This window comes from Chanodichthys erythropterus, chromosome 23 (genome assembly GCF_024489055.1).
Source record: "Chanodichthys erythropterus isolate Z2021 chromosome 23, ASM2448905v1, whole genome shotgun sequence".
In the NCBI taxonomy this organism is placed as follows: domain Eukaryota; kingdom Metazoa; phylum Chordata; class Actinopteri; order Cypriniformes; family Xenocyprididae; genus Chanodichthys; species Chanodichthys erythropterus.
In genome coordinates, this window is record NC_090243.1 from 20,099,281 (window position 1) to 20,122,062 (window position 22,782).

The following is a 22,782-nucleotide window of genomic DNA, read 5'->3' on the forward strand; positions in this document are numbered from 1 at the left end:
AATCCTCCCAGAGGAAGAGAGACGGACAAACAGCATCTCACGTTACACTTTCTTTCTCTCATTGAGACACGATACTAATGATTCAGTGATTTGGTGCAGTGTGATTCTGAAACTTTTAAAGGAGCTTTACACTCTTAAAAATAAAGGGTCCAAAAGAGGGTTTTTGAAGTGATGCCATAAAAGAATCATTTTTGGTTCCCCAAAGAACCTTTTACTTTACAGAATCAGTGTGAAGAACATTTTTAGAACCTTCTTCCACTATAAAGAACCTTTTGTCCAGTGGAAGGTTCTTCATGGAACCATCAATGACAATAAAGAACCTTTATTTTTAAGAGTGTAGGAAGGAAAGGGAAGGTTTTTTAAGGGAAGTAAGGATACAGATGATGGTGGTGGTTGCGATGGCGAGGATGGTTCCGATGGGAATGGACCTCTGAGCGTCTCTCAGATCCCCAGATCGGTTGGATCCAGCCATGATTCCTGTACAACAGAGGAGGTGTGGGTTTTTATCAAATCGAGCCAAAATATAATTCTTAACATTCAGAGGAGAAAAACCTAAATTATAAAGAAAAATGTTGAAGTACTGGTGTATGTGTGATTTAACAGAGCAATAAATGACAAAAATTCACATCGTCTCTGATTCAATATTCAATAATAGTGTTGATTTGATAACAAAAACTAAACCTAAAACTATTAAAAATAAGTTTCATTGAATAAAATAAAAATGTTTATGAAGATAGATTATAAATAGATGAAAAACTTAGAAATGTTGCCTTTGAAACTAAAATGAAATGTAATAAAAAGTTTGTTAAAATTAAGAAAAAAAGATAAAAGAACATAAAATGACTAAAACTACAATTTAAAATACAAAAATAAAAGGAGAAAAAATATATATGTATGAAGTACATATATAAACAAATTCTTAGCTTTATTATTTTAAGTAGATTTTTTCAGTATTTTGTAAAAAATAAAATGACTGCTTTGGTAAAATGTTCAGTTACATTTTTTTCTAAGGTGACATATTTACATTTTTAATATTAATAATATTAATTAGTATATTAATTAACTACATGTACTTACTATAGAGTTAAGGTTAGAGTTACTTTCTTATAATTATGCATAATTTAATGTAATTACTATAGTAAGTACATGTAGCAACGAGTAACTACATCACCTCAAAATAAATTGTTGCCAAATGTTCCTCTGAAAACACAATAAAATCAACATTTAAAGCCATTTCAGAGCAGATACATAACTATTAAGATATATTTGTATTATATCACCCAGATCTAATGTTCAAGGCAAACACGCGGGTCTTTTCCAAAAGCTCAATCCATGTTATTGCACTGAGGTCATGTCCTGCAGTACTGCGTGAAACGCTATCGCTCTGTTTACAGAGAGTTCACATGCGCTCCTGCTGAGCTCAATGTGAATCTGAGAGCACTAGATAAGACAGATCATGACCAGATCAGACCAGTTTAGTTACATCAGGAAATACGAAAGAAAGAAGCTATGAACGTAACAGCGATGTAAAGAGCATGAATGTGTTCGTACCCGTGACCGAGGGGAAGTAGATTCCCACCAGCAGCGTGAAGAAGGTGGTGATGTCGTTGACTACATACGGCATGTACTGGTCCTGAGAGGAATCGGTCGCCGGCACCGCCGGCAGAGCCTTCTCCACCATCATACCAGCGGGGCCGTAGCTTCCCCACATGTTCTCTGTTCAAATACAAGAAAATCAGCACTAAAGGTCAAGATATTGAAGGACTCGGTCTCATTCAGACATGACATGTCTCATATAATTTTCCAAAAGTGACCTTTTTCTTTGCCCACTACATTAAAATCAACATTAAGACTATAAAACACAAACGCTGTGCTAGTCTGATCAAATTATGAGGACAAATTGACTCACTTCACATGGAACAAGCCATGAAAAATCACTTGAATGTACTGGACTGACCTACTTACACAAAACTCCAGGCCAGACACTGTAATGCTGCGTGAAAACAATTATTTCTGCTCACTTTGACATCAGTGTAGAGATATTAATGTCAGGCCTGGCCTGTTAAATCCAGCAGAATCCAGTCTGGAGCAGCAGACATCATCAATGACATTCAGAAGGACCTCAGAGGCTTCATGATCAATAACCTCATCTATTCGGGCGGGCTTTAGATGAATACACCAGCGTATGGCAATGATCAGAGGAGATATTACAAACACATACACAGAGTTACTACTCTTGAACTCTTGCCATGTTCTGTCACTCTATAGTAAAGACTGTTGGGGTCAGAGGTCAATGTAATGCTCTAACGCACACATTTTCAATGTTAAAATGGTAAAAAATTATTTTTCGAACATGTAAATAAAACATATGTATAGATGTTACAGGGTTACTTCACCCAAAAATGAAAATTCTGTCATTAATAAAAGATTATTGGTGTATGTTAAACAGGGAAAAAAAAACAGGAAAAATGTTTCAAACTAAATATTTAACCAGTTCACTTCATTGTAGGTGTTTGTAAAAAAATTGGAGAGGTTTTTTATAATATACACAAAAAGCATTTTGTCTTTCAAAGTTAATATGTACACTTAAGATATTAATAAAATTGTATTTTTTTCCACATTGACTAAATGTAATAATATTTCAATCTGCTTTTGAAAAACCGGTTAGAAATAATGACATTAATTGCAGTACGTTTTTGTCATTTTTCTCATATTAATTTTTTTCTTTTAAAAATATTGTTCTAAAATAAAAAAAAATAAAAATCTCTGTAAACTTAATATAAATGATCTATTTTCAAAATAATATAATGACAATGACACACTTATTCATTTATTTTTTTTGTCTTCTCACATTTAGCATCTTTCTCAGACAGTAAAATGTTTTTTTTTATATATGAAAATATATAATATTGGGGGTGTTAAGCATCAAAAAGTTTGAAATCCCTGCTCTAACACTCATGCCACACACATCTGAATAAGTTTGAACGGTTAATAGTCATTTAGAACACTTTCTAAAAAGCAACTAACAGTAAAAGCAAGCTGAAATTAAAATGAACACAAAACGGCACATGCAACTTCTGTAATGTGACTTATTTCCAAGTGCATAGTCAAGACTGCAATACCAAACACTTCTTTTTTCTTGGAATAACTGATGAATGTTGCACAGTAAGATTAGGGACATATATTTACTGTACAAGAAAGTACAGAAGGACCATTTTGACTTAATTTACCCAAACCCATCCTTGTTGAATGTTCAAAGCAAAAGTGGTCATCTCACCTGAAATGACTCCGCTGGTGAGGCCGGGAATGCCCTGGATCTCTGTGACGTTATTGAGGTTGAAGTATTCATGGCAGCTGGCGTTGAGCTCCGGCCCTTGACAGAAGAGAGACCAAAGCTTCGTGGTCACGGTCACGTTGTCTATTATTTCTGTCTTCATGCACTTGTCAAAGCCGTGGTTCTGCAGGGTGCGGTTGCCCAACAAACAGACCCTGGAGAGGACAAAAGAGCGTTTAAAAAATGAGTTGCAAATTTAAATCAGTTTATTGTCAGGAGGATTGTGGTGATTGAGAAAGCCTGTGAAGCAAACACTGCTGCAGATGACTGTGGTTCAACAAAACGCACTGAGAGCTGCCCAATGCTGCTACAAACTATAAAGAAGCTCTGTTTAGTTTAAATAGGCAATGCTGTAAAACATACAGTACATGAGGCTCCAGCATTTTGAAGCAATAGAGTTGGGTTATGGAAGAAAAAATCCCATTTTTCTCCATAGAGAAATTCAGATTTTCAAATCCTTTTTATCCACATCGAAGTGCAATGAAATAAAGGTGCATTGCATTGCATAAAAAATAAAATAAAATATTAAAATAAAATTAAATTAAGTTAAATTAAATTAAAATAAAAAATATAAAATAAAATAAAATAAATGTGTTTATTTTTTAGTTTCCTCCTTGAAAATTACTAATATAAACTTATAAATATATACTAATATACATTTTAAAAATTAAGAAATGTTTACATTTCATATACTTTTAGTATATGAAATTTATTCCAAGCTTATATAAATTTAGTAAACTCAGAGAATAATTTATGCACAATAACAACATGAAAATATAACTGGAAATTATGGAAATAAACTTTTCTATAACTAGTAAATAACTAGAAATAACTAGAAAATAACTAGATATTCACTGTCCAGATGGTTATTCATGTGGTCACAATCACAAAAATCAAAATCAGTTAACTTCAAATTTAAGTACATGAAACAAAATTAAATTGTTACAGAATGTTCAAGAATTGTGTTGCTTTAACTCATTTTAGATAAGAAAAAACCTTTTTTTTTTTTTTTTTTTTTTTTTTTTTTTTGAGTGCTTATAATGAGCTGGGTGGTTTGGGTTAAAGCTTATAACTCTTATTGAAGATTAAGGCTGCTGAATAAGTGATTCCTGTTGCATACTATAAACTTACGGGAAAATCGGAGGTTCAAAGATGGTTTTGATGACGCCAGCGTAGATAGCCAGGATGGACAGCACCACACAAGCCAGGAAAACCAGTGCAAGCTTGTTGACGTACTTCACACCGACGAACACCACCACGGCCATGAGCGTCAGACAGCACGTGCCGTACACACGCATGTTATTCAGCATGGCCTCGGCCTCCAGCGCCTTCTCCTCCGCCTTAAAGATGGCAGCGCCGGGCACGATGTAGGTCTGTGGCACAACACAGAATGAAGATGGTTGTTTTATATTATAGGAGAAAATAAAGAGGAAAGAATGGGAACGGCTTTGGTAAATGTCACCAGGTATATGTCAAGTGCTGGGACAGGTAAGAGTTAAAGCAGAGATTTCAATCTTTACATGAACACAGACCCCTATCCTAAAACTTAGAATGCAGCTATATATTCTCATGAATACCCAACTAACAAAAATTTGTTCCAAGAACATTTTGGTAATATTCCCATTGAGTTACATTCAAAATAACCAGTGATTTAAATGTTTTAAAATGTTACTTTAAGGACGCATTCCATTTTGTCATTTTGCAATCATTATGGGAATGTTACATTTGAATGTTCTCTGGACATTCCGAAACATTTAAAACTGTTACATTCATGTCCAATTAAAACAACATTCCATGAACAATATATAGATAATGTTTAACGTTTTGAGAACATTATTCAAGACCAGATAACTTTGAACAAACATTCTATTAATGTTACTGAAAGAATGTTTGTTCATAACTTCTGCTAACTGAATACAGACCCAATTCATTGGGTATTCATTATTTCTACGATCAATTTGTGGAAAGGAGTACAATATGAGGTCAAAAGTTGTAGAAGCTCATAATTCATGTACAGAAGCCAGTCAGTTGATTTTGTGGCTTTGTGCCTTTTACAGCATCTGATAATTCATACTTTGAAAGCAGAACTGAAATGACATTCATTACAAGAGGATTAGTTAAAACATTTCAAATGTACCTGCAGACTGTTTTTCTAGTCATGCATTTCATCATTGAGGATTTCTTTAAAATACTGTGTAAAAACCTTGTTTTGCCTCGTTTATCTCGTGTGTCGTCTTGTGAGCTCACACCCCTACCAATTCATACTGTGAAAAATGTATATTCTAAATATTTACTTTAACTTTATTTTTGCAAAATAAACACTTTCATACTCACAAATCTTGCCTAATGACTAAAAACACATTAAAAATGCAGACCTAAAATATTCACAATGTTGCTTATACATACATATAAACATGGCATAATTCCTCAATTTAAACTCTAAAGTTATTCTTAGACGATCCTTATGTCCTAGTTTCTACAATCTCCGCTCTCTGGATTTTCTGGACCTAATCTGACCTTTAACTGAACACACAACCCTCACCAGGAAGATCTCGATGGTACCGAGGATGTACATGGCCCCGGCGAACGTGGTGCCCAAATAGAAACACAGTCCAACAGCACCTCCAAACTCAGGGCCCAGAGACCGAGAGATCATGTAGTAGGAGCCTCCAGCTGGGGAAAAACATCATCAAACATTATTAAATGTGACACAGGACGACAAGCTCTCGAGGGCAGACAGGATGACATGCATTCAGCAGTGCACTTCTACTGGAAACCATTGGTACAATTAAAATAAACACTATAATCAACCATGCTGCTTGGGTCTTTAAGGGTTTAAATGTCATTTCCTTTTTAAATACATGTTGATAATACAATACTGTAATACCTGGAACAACACCGTTTGTAGCAATGGCACTCATTGATATGGCTGTCAACATTGTCTGGAAAAACAAAGGTCCATAATACAATTATTAGTTCAAGTAAATACAGTAAAAGAAACTAAATCAATAAAGATAACAATGATGTTCTCCTTTTCTTTTTCCAGGAACATTCAGTTCTGTTAGAGGTCATCTGCATCTGGGCGTTATGCAATACGGCCCTTGTGTCTGAGTGTCCTTGAGCTGAACGTCCACACTAAATCCCTGCATCTCGCTCTATACTCTGAAAAGCCACTGGACTAAAGCCAATTAGTGTCCATGAACCTCCAGCAGGCTTAGCGTTTGAAATAAAGCGGTTTGAATGAGGGAGATTGAGTGATCTTTACTAGCCAAATACGGACACGGAGAGCTGCCATTACTCCTGGCATTTTTATCAACATACACTTGAATGCGGTTTCTGATTATGCTCAGATTGATAAATGCATTTTAATATGTTACATTTGTACTCTGATTATGTAAGATATGAGGGGATTCTTAATATGTAATGTACAGGTGCCCTTAAATTTAACATGACATTTATTGATGCACATTGTAATCATTCATCCATGCAATAACTTGCTTAACTTCTTCAACATTTGTCTTACAGAAAAACTTTTAACCATCCAATCAATTCCTGATTGATGCTATCACGTCTTGTCCTGCACTTTTCATCCCCGTTTTACTCAAAAATGAGGCACATTAAGGAAGAAAAACAAGTTGTGAGCAATGCATTGATATTGATTTAACTTTTCTAAGTGAGGAAGTAAATATGTGATTCCAACATGAGGTTCAACTTCTCTGAACCATTATTTAAAGTGTCAGGTCTTGATGGTTCCTGTAAGAGCGCTATGACGAAAGAGTGAAACACAATCACCGGAAATGTATAATGACACTAGTAAGTAAAGGTTGAGGTGAATTAGACGCTTGATCTCATTGTCTGATGTGGTTTATAAATAAGCGTTGGTGTTAAAGACTTCTGAGCACAGGATATTATACACGTGTGAGTTCAGACGAAGAGGAAGGAGGCTAAACTTAACCGGTAGGATCAACGGACTGAACTGATCGACACACACGTATAAGTGATTCCAGTATGACATTGTAAAATATTATGATTGCACAGCCTTCTAAGGCAGCATCCTAACTCAAATGAGTCTTATCTGGGACACACTATCTAGGGAGCAAAATCAGATAGCAAAAGATAATTGAATGCTTCCTCAGTCACTGTAACTAAATCAGGTGGACTTACACACGAGCAGCACATGGACACAATGATAAAGGACTCCAAGATTCCCGCCGTTCCCACGATCCATGTCATTCGCAGGAAGAGAATCACTCCCAGGATATTCTGCAGGCAGGGCAGGTAGACGCCGATAAACGTCCCCATCTGTGGACTCTGGACAGAAAGACAACACAAAAAAGACGGCATGAGAAACTTTGTTGTGCATGCATGCAATAATTCAGCAAAAAATATTGAGCTTGGAATATAAAAACCCTGAAAGGTTTTTACACTCTAATGCAACAAATAACTTTTTTTTCTTTAGGTCTGTATAGATTTTATTTCAGTTTAAGTACTTCAAGTTAAACTAAATAAAATTAGAAATGTTGCCTTGGAAACTAACTGAAAAAACAACAAGAAAAAAGTATTTTATATTTTATTATATTTCAGTTAATGTTTATTTCAAGTGCTTTGATGCTTTATAGAACCTAGAAATCAAAACATGAATCTGAAGAACCTGCAATGAAACACCAAAAACATAAAAAAAAAAAGTTTTTAATCTCCAAAAACCATCTCAAGAACCAAACAATAGCAAAAAAATATTTAATTCTGCAACAAGCTAAAACAAGGGAAACGTCAACCACAATATGAAATGCAAACCAGATTTAGATCTCATCCATAAGTGCTGTGCATCTAAATGGACATTTAATGTTTCAATAGAAGCTTTTAAGTGTAAAAGAGGCATAATCCATGTTATCCTTTCAGATCGTAAATCATCCAATACTGAGATTCACACTCCAGCGGCTGAGATTCAGTGTTTCCTCCCAAATCAAGCTTCAGTCTTGATACAAAAGAAATCATCACTTTTTGCAAGGCGAAAAAATCTCAAACGCATATACTAATAAACACATACCGCAGTGAGATGAACGCTCTCGACACTGTTCCCGCTGGAGTCAAATATACTATATGGGTGAACTTTAGAAGTTAACTCTAAAATCAAATTAAATTCAAGAGGTTCCTAGATGTTTTCTTCATGCAGCAACCAAAATTTTGCTTCTTCACAAGATGAATCGAGCAGTTTCACGCAGTCCAAGCATCTGAAGCCAGCCGTCTCAGGACTAATAAGAGCGTGTCGCCTTCGCCCCATGGCCCGTTTCACCAATCACAGATGCCCGGAGACGAGGAGACTGGCTGGGGACAGTGGTTTTGTGGGTATTGCCTGGCCATTGCTTAAACATTTTTACTTACTGGCAGCAATAACCACGAGAACTCAAAATGCTGATGCCCTCTGGGCTTAAAATGGAAAACAAAGAAAATTGTTGCATTTGTGCATGCATTAATAAAACTTTGCATAAGGCTGAAGATTGATCATAGATGTCAATATTTTTTCAAGTGAATAAAAATGAGGCTGAGAGACAGAAAACTGTCTGTCTGTACTGTCAGGACATTTCAACCCAAGTTTTCTGGAGTTAAATAAAATATGGCATCTATTCAGACTAAAATGTATTGAATTGACTGGTCATGAAAATAAAGGGGGTTTTCACTGTGTGAATTCTGAGTGAAAATTGTTTTATTAAAGGATTAGTTCACTTCAGAATGAAAATTTCCTGATAATTTACTCACCCCCATGTCATCCAAGATGTTTATGTCTTTTTTTCTTCAGTTGAAAAGAAATGAAGGCTTTTGAGGAAAACTTTCCAGGATTTTTCTTTTTTTAAGTAGAAAGGATTGAAATAGTATTTCTTATAAAAAGTACTTTAATTGTTTTATTTACAATTTCAAAAAAATCTTTTTATTTTTTATTTTTATTTATTTTGTGTAGAAGAACCATTTTTGGTTTCACAAAGAACCTTTTCAGTAAACATTTCTTAAAAGAACCATTTTTTAGTGTGAAGAAGAACATTTTAAAAATCTAAAGAACCTTTTTCCACTATAAAGAACCTTTTGCGGTTTCCTTGTATGTTCATGGAACCATCAATGCCAAAAAAGAACCTTTATATTTAAGAGAGTGGAACAACGGAACTATAAGAACTTCAGGTCATTTCCAACTCACTTCGGTAATCAGACATTCCAAACAATCTGACCTGTATTAATTTCCTGTCGTATTTTCAACAAAGGCTGAAAGAATGTAGAGAATGTGTGTCTGATTTGTTTTAGATTACAGGACACAGACTTCAAACATCCTTCTGAAAGCTCTGCTTCTTTCATTCTGGTAAATTCATGTCTACAGATAAAATCTTTATGATGTTTTGGGTATTTGATAAAAGTGTAATGTTCTCAGTATGTTACCTTGACTGTTTTCTTCTTGGCACCTTCATCCTCATCGGCCTCCTCGTGCTCTCTGACGCCCTGCGTGAGGTTTGTGTAGTTGGCCAGCTTGCTGAGCAGCGAAGACACCATGGGATTGCTGTCCATCTCCTCCTGAAAGTGTAAAGGTCATTCGTTTGATGGAGAACCACAGTATTCCAAACCAGCAAACACAAACAACTCCTTTCAAACCTCTACAATGTCTCAAACGGTAAAAATAAATGCAGAAACCAAAGTCAAAGGACGTAATAACAGCTTTGTCTGTCCGAAATCATAAAATTATACAAAAATAAACGTCATGACCCATGAATTACTTTATTTGTGATCATAAACATGAAACGAGAATGTGGAAAACATAGGCTTGAGAATAAACATGAAGTTTGTTCAGACTCACAAATAATCTCACAAAAAAAAAAAAAAAAAAAAAAAATCTGGGTCAAAATAAAAAGAAGGTGAAAAAATACATTTTACTTGTATATGCCAGATTTTTGGCTATTAATATTTTTGTAATATTACATTATTTAAGCTTATTATTTATTTAAGCAATGCAAAAAAATCCACATTATAGTATTATTTATTGTACAAATAATAAAAAAATATATATATATATATATATATATATATATATATATATATATATATATATATATATATATATATATATATATATATATATATATATATATATATATATATATATATTTAAAAATTAGAGATTGTAATGAGAATCAGCTTTGAGAAAAATGAAAATTTAAAAAGCACAAAAGTAAAATGTCTAGATTGATTACTAATAAAAATGTGAGGATAAATATGCAAAACTGTGGCACATGCAAAAATACAAATAAATATCACGGTCCTGTAATAATTATTAATCTTATTTTTTGTACAGTTAATCAAAGTACATGCAGCAATGTTTAATCATATTGAAACAAACATTTAAAAAGTAAAAAAAAAAAAAAAAATAAAAAAAGATAAAAATAAAAGTTTAAAAGATAGTACCTCAAAAAGTGCCATGTTTTTCCCATCATATAGAGTTCCCTTATAATCATCTGTGTTATGGATGAACGGACTGCTTTCCCTTGGGGTTCCATCACCTGTATTAGACAGATAGATAGATGGATAGAAAGAAAGACAGATGGATAGAGCAACAGAACAGAGAGAAAAGACATGATTACAGCTGATTGGCCTTAAAACTCTGTTTGCTTCCAGAACTCAGAGGTGTTTATGGTTATCTTTTGGGTAAATTAGGAAAAACTAGACTTGACTTCCTATCCACTGCTGTAGGTCAGAAATAATGATTTTCCTATAATTAGAGCATGATGGTGATCAATATCCTCCCGGGGCTCTACGGTTCACCGGTCAAACTCTGACGTTCAGAGCAGACGATGGCATATGGTGTCCTGTCATGAAGAGCTTCAGTGAAACGCTTATAAACCCTGAAACGTATAGCTTAAAACATGCAATTACTTGGAAGTGGACGTCGCTCACCCACTGATCCGCTCGGGTTTGTGGTTATATATAGATGTTAAATTGCAGTGATTTTAAATAAACATCTGGACTGGGCTGGATTTATTTTCAGATTACATCGCTTTATTCATTTGCTCAGACCTATCATTTCAGTGCAGATTTAGAGAGACACTGTTTTGAGAGTTTCTTAGCTTAAACTAAACAATTTTCATTCAGAAACTGCTAGTAAAATTTACAAATAAGAAACCGCAATTAACACATTGAATTGTACATTAAAATTTGAAGTAGAAAGACCGAAACAGTCTTAGAAGAAAAGGTTCTATATAGAATTTTATATGGTTCCGTCAGGTGCTTCATATATAGAACCTTGTAGACGTTCCCGTTATTGGATCATTTTATGGATTTATTTTTTTTTAAATGAATTTATTTGTAATTAATTTTTTATTTTGATTACATTTATGAATTAAACAGCTCATAAACATACTTTATCACTAGAAAAACCTGTTAAAGGTACAATATGTAAAATTTTTGCAGTAAAATATCCAAAAACCACTAGGCTAGTGTTATATATTTTGTCCAGCTGATTACAAACAATATCTCTAACGTTTTCAACTACTTGTAAATCATGAGAAAATCCCCATTCTAAACAGTGACACGGGGCAGTGCAGTCGCCTGTCAATGACGCAGTTACCTTTGTTACCGCCTTTACTGACGTAGAAACCACATGACAACAGTGCCGTGGACAAATGCGGAATTAGTGTCTAGCATCCAGCAAACCACTAGCTTGCTTCAAGCAGTTCCTTATTTACTTCTTGCACGTTTTATGGTGGATTGTGTTACTTATTTATGGAACATAATTACTGTTTACCATCTGCCGCTGGTTCTGTCGACAAGGACAGCTCCTGTAAACTCATGACCGGAAAAGCGGAAGTGGCGCTGGTGACTGTGTCATAATAAAAGTCCCGCTGCTCGTGAGGTGTGTGTTGATCAATCGCTCCAGCTCCTCGTTCAGCTCCCGCAACACTCGTTCCTGCTCTGCTTCATACTACAGTAAAGTTAATAATCGTATCCACGAACATGAGTTCTTCCAGACTCCAATCCCTATTCTTTTGCACCGTCCATTGAGATGGAGACCACATGTCCCAAGTTTCCGCTCTAAAACTTGGCATCATCAAACTACGCCTTTGTTTTGAATAGGCTTCTAGCGACCTCTAGCTGAAAAAAATATCACAAATTGTACCTTTAACATTAAAATAATATGCAATAATTTAAGACATTCCATCTTAAATAGAATAGAGTCAAGAACCATAAATAGAACTTTTTTCTTCTAAGAGAAAAATAGTATTTGCTTAAATAAAAATAAATAAATAAATAAAAACTTTTATTGCCCTTTTTTAAAGCACAGTGGTACAAGATGCTAAGTTAAATATGTTCAAACTGTTCAACTATGTAAACAACAAAGTCCAATAGTATGTTTAATGGTAAACTAAAAAAACAAAAAAAAAAACAAAACAAACTTTTGGAAACCTGCCGGGAACTACAAACGTGACCAGTTTGAAGATCCATCAAAATGTGTGTATGATTATGCAATAAAACCACAAGATGCTCTAATGTGGATGTGGACCATTTCTTACAGCTTGAAACAATAGTGCATTTGCTAAATTGGTCTGAAACTAGTCCAGATCATTTGGTACACACATTTACGCTATATTTTTTAAATTTTTGCATCCAAAGTATACTCAAAGCAATGCTAATTTCACAGCTCACACCAAATACACCTGAATACATGGATGCATCTGACAAACACTTCTATTCAAAGCATCTTTAAGTGCATTCAAAATACAACCGGAATTCCAGAAATGTTGGGACGTTTTTGAAATTTGAATAAAATGAAAACTAAAAGACTTTCAAATCACATGAGCCAATATTTTATTCACAATAGAACATAGATAACATAACAAATGTTTAAACAGAGAAATTTTACATTTTTATCCACCAAATGAGTTCATTTCAAATTTGATGCCTGCTACAGGTCTCAAAAGGTCACAATCCGCCGTTCCATCTGCAGATGCCAACTAAAGCTCTATCATCCAAAAAGGAAGCCATATGTGAACATGGTCCAGAAGTGCCGTTGTGTCCTGTGGGCCAAGGCTCATTTAAAATGGACTGTTTCAAAGTGGAAAAGTATTCTATGGTCAGATGAGTCCAAACTTGACATTCTTGTTGGAAATCACGGACACCGTGTCCTCCGGGCTAAAGAGGAGACCTTCCAGCGTGTTATCAGCTTTCAGTTCAAAGCCAGCATCTCTGATGGTATGGGGGTGCATAAGTGCATACGGTATGGGCAGCTTGCATGTTTTGGAAAGCACTATGAATGCTGAATTGCATATAAAGGTTTTAGAGCAACATATGCTCGTCTCCAGATGACGTCTATTTAAGGGAAGGCCTTGTGTATTTCAGCAAAACAATGCAAAACCACATATTGCAGCTATTACAACAGCATGGCTTCATCGTAGAAGACTCAGAGTGCTGAATTGACCTGCCTGCAGTCCAGATCTTTCACCTATAGAGAAAAACACGTTGACCACGAACTCTTCAGCAACTGGAAACCTATATCAGGCAAGAATGGGACCAAATTTCAACACCAAAACTCCAGAAACTCATAACCTCGATGCCCAGACATCTTCACACTGTTTTGAAAAGAAGAGGAGATGCTACACCATGGTAAACATGCCCCTGTCCCAACTATTTCGAGACCTGTAGCAGGCATCAAATTTGAAATGAGGTCATTTTGTGCATAAAATTTTAAAATGTCTCAGTTTAAACATTTGTTATGTTATCTATGTTCTATTGTGAATATTGGCTCATGTGATTTGAAAGTCTTTTAGTTTTCATTTTATTAAAAAAATCCCAATATTTTCCGGAATTCGGGTTGTACACATGTAATCAGTTCTACAGTACAAAACATTCTGGCTAAGATGGTAAGAGCATGACTGACGTGTTTAACTATGCATAGTATCAAAGCAACTGTAAAAGATACAAGCCCAAAAACAACAAATGAACAGCACCAAATCTCAAGAGATCGCACTGAGACACCTGATATCCCAAATACTGCACAATTCAACAGAAACAAAAGCATTTCAGACCATATGTACCTTTAGGGTTTTGTGTCACTCTTTATCTTTAGAACTATTTTAGGTAAATGGTCCAGTTTAGACATTCAACTAAATACCAGTAACTTTGCAGCTACATGTCAGCTGGCAGTCATTAAAGTATTAGTAGACTGTCTGATTAATATCTGCGAATACTGTATTTTGATACTCCTTAACAGACATTCTACTGAAAATATCTTTGCAACTACGTCAACTTAAGCTACGCTTCCACCGCAGGAACTTTCCCAGGAACCAGGAACTTTGGGATCGTGTTCCGCATGTTTCGACTGCTGGAACCAGGGTCTAAATGAAGTTCCGGGTAAAAATTTCCCCTTTCAGAAAGTCCCTGCTCACGAGGTAGTACTTTTCAAAGTTCAGGAACTTTCGGGGGTGGGACTTGGGTGCTGAACATGCTGATTGGTTGAGTTCATGCAGCATTTTATTTCAGCCACCATTTTAAAAATCTGTTGCTGTAATTACAGTATGAGCTGTTTGCTATTCAAATCAATAATGGAGTTTTAAAACTATGAACGTTGGACCGACGACAATGTTCAGGCTTTATTAAACTTATGTGCGGGAATCCAGTGGGAAATGGAAAGAGACGCGCAGTCCTACGGCACCAGACTACTATTCGTGGTACTTTAGACCGCAATGGAAACGAAGACAGCAACAGGTCTTTGGGGAAAAAGTTCCTGGAACAGAATTGTAATTTCAGTGGAAACAAGGCTTTATTCTACTAACCTTCTGTCTACTACAGTCTTCTAATACTCCAATGAGAGTATAGTTAGCAGAATGTTTAAAGTTGACCATTGAAATAAAGTAAAACCCTGTTCTAGAAATGTAGAGCAACTCTTTTAGTGTTCAGAACTGCAGCTGCTGTTATAGTCAATAAGTCAATGAAAAAGCAAACTGAAATGCAGTTTTCAACATATTGTACTACATTAAATGATCATTATTATATTCTACAATACTGTTTACATTCACATTTGCATGACTGCGGACACTTGATACAGTATGGCAAATCTCAAGAGACGTGATCCACTTTCAAATGAATGACCCAGATTACAGATATGCTTATATCACTGCAGACGTCACAGTCCGTCATTCAATAGTTCAGATGCAACACAGTGTGCTCCCTTCATCCAGCGATGGAAACACATGGAGAATGAATGAGAGAGCAATATGGGAAAGAAAGAAAGAAACAATGAATAAACAGATGGACATTTGGCTCCAGGCGCAAAAAACGCCAAATGTTTTCTTTGTTTGATGGGAGATTCTCAACTGCAAGTTCTTAATCAGTATTCATAAAACCAAGAACATTCTTAAACCAAGAAAAAGTAACTAAATTAGAGCTATTAGAGCTATTTGCCAAACACGCCATGCCAACCTGCCACATTCACAGCTTATTTGCACATGGATAAACTGTGCAAATCTCCCAAACTCTAGAGCAACAGTGGTTGATGACTCAGGAGAGTTTTATAGTCCCATTACAGTCAGTCTCCGCTTAAACCATGGCAGAACTAGAGGCTATGATGGTACCAGCCAAAATTACCAACAAGATCATCAAGTTCATCCAATCAGCAGCAACGCACTGCATGTCCTTGGCTTAAGACGATTCCTTTTCTAGGCACAACAGTTGTGGCACTCTGAAGCGAGTGTTTACAAACACTAATTGTAGATATCATGAAAGTCAAAGATCAAATATAGATATAATCTCATCGAGAATTTAGCCTCCTTAACTCCTGAGACTAAACCAGATTCTGCTGATCAATGATGGATTATCAATTGATCCCGATAAAAGTGACCTTTCTTTTTCAGATGACAGAATCATTGACGGGCAGAGGAAATCATGCCTTTAGAATTACATAATAGTGATTACCTTTTTAATAGTTGAAGAAAAAAGAAAAAAACATTTAAAATGAAAATAAAATAAAATATAAAAATAAAACAGAATGGAAAAATAATAAAACCAAACATAACAAAATAAGATAAAATGAAACAAAACAGAAAACAATAATATAATAAAATTATAATTTAAAAATATTAAAATAAAATGAAAAGACAGAATAAATAAATAATAAATAACACAGAATAACAAAATAAAATAAAACTGAATAAAATGCACAAAATAAAAATAATAAAATAAAAAGTTAAAAATAATAAAAAGCAGAATCAATAAATAATAACAGAAAAGAATAAAATATAAAATAAAATTGAATAAAATTCACAAAAAAATAAAATAAAATAGTTAAAATTAATAAAATGAAATACAATAAAAAAACTGAATAAATAATAACAGAATAAAAGATAAAATAAAATATGAAATAAAACTGAATAAAATTCACAAAATAAAAAATAATAAAAAATAAAATAAAATAAAATAAACACCTGCACTAACAGCTCGTAATCAATGTAATTAACAAAGAACAAACAACAACTCCACCTGAACATGACCCCATCCACCAGAGAGAGATGGTGCAAATGAGAAAAGCTGATGCACAGGTGCTCAATATAGAAGCAAACCTTTTTACCCTTCACACATCAGGACTTATATCAATTGTTTCCTTTCCAGGAACAACATTGTTGGAGTTTGCAAGAAAAAACAACTAAGAACGTTGTTTTCAACCTTTTACAACATATGCACAAAGGTTGAAATGAGCATGTCAGGTGGACATTAACAGGTACAGTAAAACACAGTCTCTATGGTAATAAATGGCCACATGCTCTATTTATATCTGCTAAGCTCTCTCTCGTTCTGATCTTAAGCGGCCTACGGTAGCTATGTTTTACACCGGCTGACTGTGCAAGAGATGGAGGCAGAAAGAGTCACTCCAATCCTTTTATCCAACGCGGATGTCAAGCAATTAGAAGGCCCAAAGTCTGGCAAAGTAAATAAGCCAAGTGTAAATGTCTACAAAAGATAATAGCCTTCAAAATGACATCAACATTTAACATTAAATGCCAAAATATCTTGTTGAAGTTGCTTTAGAAGTTTTTATGTATTCAAGTAAGAACAAAATCTCTCAGATGGTCGAGAAGTTTCACTGGAAATGAAGACTAGCTCAATGCAACTAGTCGCAAATGTTACCTAACGCCAGTTTAGAAAAGGTTATTCTTCTTAACAACATTAATGAGTCCAAATATTTTGTTCTAGCTGATTGTGAAGCTCCAGAAAAGCAATTTCATGTTTATAGTAGGAACTACTTTAAGACCAACTCAATGGATCTAGTCACAAATGCCACTTAATATCAGTTTAGAAGAGGTTGTTTTCTGGCTGACTGCATTAAAATGGCAAAATATCTCATTCTAGCTGATTGTGAAGTTCTGGAACAGCAATTTCATATCTACTAAAGAAAGAAATAAGACTCAATAAACCTAATCACGTCATATCCTTCAAAATGCATTTCTTGCATTTTTCCTCAAGATGAATCACTGTAATCCTCATTTTTGAGTCATTAAAATGACAAAATATCTCATTCTAGCTGTTGATGTTCTGGACCTTCACATTCAAATGAAGACCGGGGTATATTCTTGGTTGATAACATTAAAACAACAACATATCTTCTACCTAAAAATGTTCAACTGAACTAAAAACGAGAGATAGTGCAACACAACCTTCAAAAAGTCTGTTTATGCACACTATGCTGGTTCTATATTAACATTAAACACTCAATTCCAGGTAGTTTACACCAACATCCACTGGTATCACAAGCCAGAAAGCGTGAATCCAGGGTGCCGAGCCTCACGCAGAGCACTTACCCCGCGGACGGGAGCTCGACCCCGGTTCCATGCTGACGATGGAGAGAGAGGGTGAGATGGGGTCTGCCGAGGGTCCCTAAAGAGACGTGCTCAATGGGGGTCTCCGGTGTCCCCTGCTGCCTGAGGTACAGACGCCGCTAAACTATAGTGTGCTCTGATGATCAGAGCCTGTGACGGTGCCAATAAAACACAGAGACATCAGTCCCTGAGCGCTTGATCCCTGATCTAAACCACTCACCCAGACACGGGGGAGGAGCGGAGAGACGGAGAGAGAGAGAGTGAGGGATAAAGAGAAAGGTAGGAAAGTGATTGATGGAGACAGAGGCTGACAGAGAGACAGCATTCCATCACAATACAGCTACGGTCAGTATGACAGCTTCCGAAAAACTATTTCTAAACAATTTCACTTTCTAGAAGGTATATTCAATACAACAGAGCGAGAAAAATGACACACACTGGTACGGTGTTGGGCTGCAACTCGATGCCGATAATTGTTTATCATACTAAAGTAACAAAAATGTCCCTAAAAATCAAATTATGTGAATGAATGAATAATACTTAGAATAATAAAACAATAATATTATTTCATTTTATTATTAATCTCATATAAATAAAATTATTATTAATAATAACAATATTATAGAATTTTAATATTATTATTAACACAACAATAGTAAAATAACAATAGTAACAATAATAAAAGCATCAATAAGTCAATTGTATTAATAATATTAAAATAATAATAATTACTATTATTATAGCTAATAATATAAGCTATATAATTTTATTAAAATAAATTATGTGAATGCATGAATAAATAAACTTTTAAAACAAAATAATTCATTATATATTACATTAAACAAAAAATATTAAATGCATTAAAACATTTATTTATTTATGAAAATTGTTGATGCATAGCATGCTCAATCTTTTATTTAAATCAACATTAAGATTTTAGGTTAAAAAGTTTAATAAAGTGTTTTTTTAACCATCTTTTTGCCTTATAAGTTTCATTTTAAATGGTTTTAATTCATGCATATTAAATGCATATTTATAAATGCATATTTATATTAAAAATGTATTATATAAAATACCTTTATATATTATATATATATATAAATTTAAAAAAATTGATTAATTATTATTATTATTATTTATTTATTTATTTTAAAGCTGCTGTCCGCGATTTTTGGCCCTCTAGCAGTTAATAAACAGAACTGCACGCATCTTGCGGAGGAACATTCTAGCCGGAGCTACTTTTCTCAGTGTATGTCTATGGCGAGTCACGCAGTTACTGTGATACTCTGCGGCGAGTCCTACCAGTCCGGTCTGAAATAGTCTGAATATAAACACTTATTATAAGTGTACCATAATGATTCAGGATAAGACAAAAACACGGTTTGGAAAATGGATTCATGTTGTATATTCTCATTATATAATTTTTGTAAATCTTTAACACAAAAAAAGCTGCAGACTGCAGCTTTAAAGTAATAAGGCACTTGAGGTGGTGTTATATTGTGAATATAGTCATGTGTTGTGTCTATGAACATCCTTTAGCAGTGACTGCAGTCACAATACAGCACAGCTTCTCGTATCTTATTGCTTTATTGCAGGAACTGACTTTATGACTCCCATATTAATTGCTGGTCGTCTAGGGGCTCTTCATCAGCATGTGAACTGGGCAGTAATCACTTAACCAGATTAACCAAATCCTGTCCTTTTTTAACGTAGCAGGACCTGAGGAAGAGAGGCCCACACAGGACAGAAACTTCATTTACGACACTGACCTAAACACAGGCCAAGAAATGAGGGAGGATGCAACCGTTTGGGAAACAGACACCTTTAAACCACTGTTTAAACTTAAATAATGACAAAAAAGTTAAATTGTCACAATGTGTGATTAAAAAGTCAGACACAATCTTAAAACTTAAAATAAAACATTTTTCTGTGGGTTCGTCCTCGTTCGAGGTGGTCAAACACCAGCTCTCTCGGGCTGTAAGCCATTAAAGCCGTCAGGTAAAAGGAGCGCTGCTTACGTAATAGAGCATGCTGGGATTGCGGGGGCCGGTGAGCGGGGGAGAGGGTTTGCTGGGCGGGTTCAGAGATCACAGACAATCAAGAACAATTATCACACAAACCCCCAGTGAGACTCCAGCTTTATGAGTGTGAACCGCTGCATTTCATCAGCCTTTGAAATTACATCTCAACACTATAATAATCACATCAAACCAGGATTTATAACATGTTTGATTACATTTTGGAAAAATGATCAACAAAACTGCCAACAAAAAGAAATTCCGTCTATGTGTGTAGAAGTAAATCCTCCTAAAGGGGTCATATTGATATAATAATAATAATAATAATAATAATAATAATAATAATAATTATTATTATTATTATTATTATTATTATTCAATCTAATATAAATATAATATAAATATATATATATTGTTGTTTTTAATAATAATTATAATAATAATACAATTTATATATATATATATATATATATATATATATATATATATATATATATATATATATATATATATATATAAATTGTATTATTATAATTATTATTAAAAACAACAATTTATACATACATACATACAAATATATACATACACACAGTACAGTCGAAAAGTTTGGAACCACTAAGATTTTTAATGTTTTTAAAAGAAGTTTCGTCTGCTCACCAAGGCTACATTTATTTAATTAAAAATACAGTAAAAAAAGGAATATTTTGAAATATTATTACAATTTAAAATAACTGTGTACTATTTAGATATATTTGACAAAGTAATTTATTCCTGTGATGCAAAGCTGAATTTTCAGCATCGTTACTCCAGTCTTCAGTGTCACATGATCCTTCAGAAATCATATGCTGATAGTGTCTGATTTATCATATGCAATATGCTGATTTGCTGCTCAATAAACATTTATGATTATTTTCAATGTTGAAAACAGTTGTGTACTTTTTTTTTTTCAGGATTCCTTGATGAATAGAAAGTTCAAAAGAACAGCATTTATCTGAAATACAAAGCTTCTGTAGCATTATACACTACCGTTCAAAAGTTTGGGTTCAGTAAGAATTTTTATTTTTATTTTTTTTAAAGAAATTAAAGAAATGAATACTTCTATTCAGCAAGGATGCATTAAAATCAATCAAAAGCGGCAGTAAAGACATTTATAATGTTACAAAAGATTAGATTTCAGATAAACACTGTTCTTTTGAACTTTCTATTCATCAAATAATCCTGAAAAAATATTGTACACAAATATTTTGTACAATTGTACACATTAAACGTTTCTTGAGCAGCAGATCAGCATATAAGAATGATTTCTGAAGGATCATGTGACACTGAAGACTGGAGTAATGATGCTGAAAATTCAGCTTTGATCACAGGAATAAATTACTTTGTCAAATATATTCAAATAGAAAACAGTTATTTTAAATTGTAGTAATATTTCACAATATTACTGTTTTTACTGTATTTTTAATTATGATGGATATATATATATATATATATATATATATATATATATATATATATATATATATATATATATATATATATATATATATATATATATATATATAATAAAAATAATATAATTGTATTATAATTTTAATTATTATTAAAAACAACAATTCTAGTAACAATAATAAAAACAACAAGAGTAAATTATATTAATATAATATTATTATTATTATTATTATTGCTAATAATAAAGCCATAACAGTAAACTGATATTATGATTATACATATAATAATAATAGTTATTAACAAAATAACAATAATAATATATAAATAATATTAGATAAAACAACAAAACATATTATTATTATTTGTAGAATATGAATAGAATAGCCCTTCAGGAGGATCAAGACAGATTTAAAGCTTGTGATTCTTTGGTGAAACACATGCTGTAGTCTAAAGCTCAATACTGAGGTTTCGATTTCTGTCTGACAGTCATTATTTCTGTCTGTCACAAGCTCTTCATATATCACACACTCACTTCCTCTGACCCTGAAGAAAATAAAGAACTGGGATGTTATTTCATACAACACAGTGTCCATTATAAGAACACAAATCACACACAGTCCTATAATTGAATTCAGCAAATCATCAAAACCATACAGCAATTCTACAATATACATTATAACTGGTATCAAACAAAACTATAAGTTAAAGGAGGGAGGCCTAAAGTGTGTGCTAAAAGACATAACATCATTATCTCTATAAATATTTATTAACAAAAGCAAGGTTTCTCCAGCAGAGGGGGTCAGTAAGTCACTGAGGAATGATGGATGTGCTTCAAATCGGTCTCTCCCACTGTGTTACCTGAACATGGACTGTGTTCAGAATAGCATAAATCCATACTACTGCTGTAGTATATAGTATGTAAAGCATGCACAGCATGCAGATTGTCTGTATGCATGATGATAAAATGTGCTTGACTTCACCTTCCGCGATATCTTCCGTGATATCTTTTTTTAGACTAGAATATTTGATTAAAAATGCAAAACACCATTTAAATTGGCCATATAACATGTAAAAGTATACTTGAAGATATACACTCCTGCATAATTGTCTGTTCATTCACAATCGCTAATTGAGTTTCTTTACT

At 33.8% G+C, this 22,782-nt stretch overlaps 1 protein-coding gene and 1 long non-coding RNA gene across 9 annotated transcripts in view; both read right to left on the reverse strand.

The window, feature by feature from the left end:
- The window catches only part of LOC137014248 (uncharacterized), a 439,549-nt gene that overhangs the window by 111,126 nt on the left and 305,641 nt on the right, over positions 1-22,782 (reverse strand). The window lies entirely within an intron of this gene.
- The window catches only part of slc12a7b (solute carrier family 12 member 7b), a 69,125-nt gene that overhangs the window by 19,991 nt on the left and 26,352 nt on the right, over positions 1-22,782 (reverse strand). For all 7 annotated transcript variants that reach the window (XM_067378573.1, XM_067378572.1, XM_067378577.1 and 4 more), the window contains exons 2-10: positions 10,775-10,869; positions 9,758-9,889; positions 7,499-7,645; positions 6,222-6,276; positions 5,877-6,007; positions 4,466-4,707; positions 3,278-3,489; positions 1,552-1,716; positions 379-477 (exon numbers count right to left, since the gene is read on the reverse strand). In XM_067378573.1, coding sequence (XP_067234674.1) covers positions 379-477; positions 1,552-1,716; positions 3,278-3,489; positions 4,466-4,707; positions 5,877-6,007; positions 6,222-6,276; positions 7,499-7,645; positions 9,758-9,889; positions 10,775-10,869 — 1,278 coding nt within the window. The remainder of the gene's footprint in view (positions 1-378; positions 478-1,551; positions 1,717-3,277; positions 3,490-4,465; positions 4,708-5,876; positions 6,008-6,221; positions 6,277-7,498; positions 7,646-9,757; positions 9,890-10,774; positions 10,870-22,782) is intronic.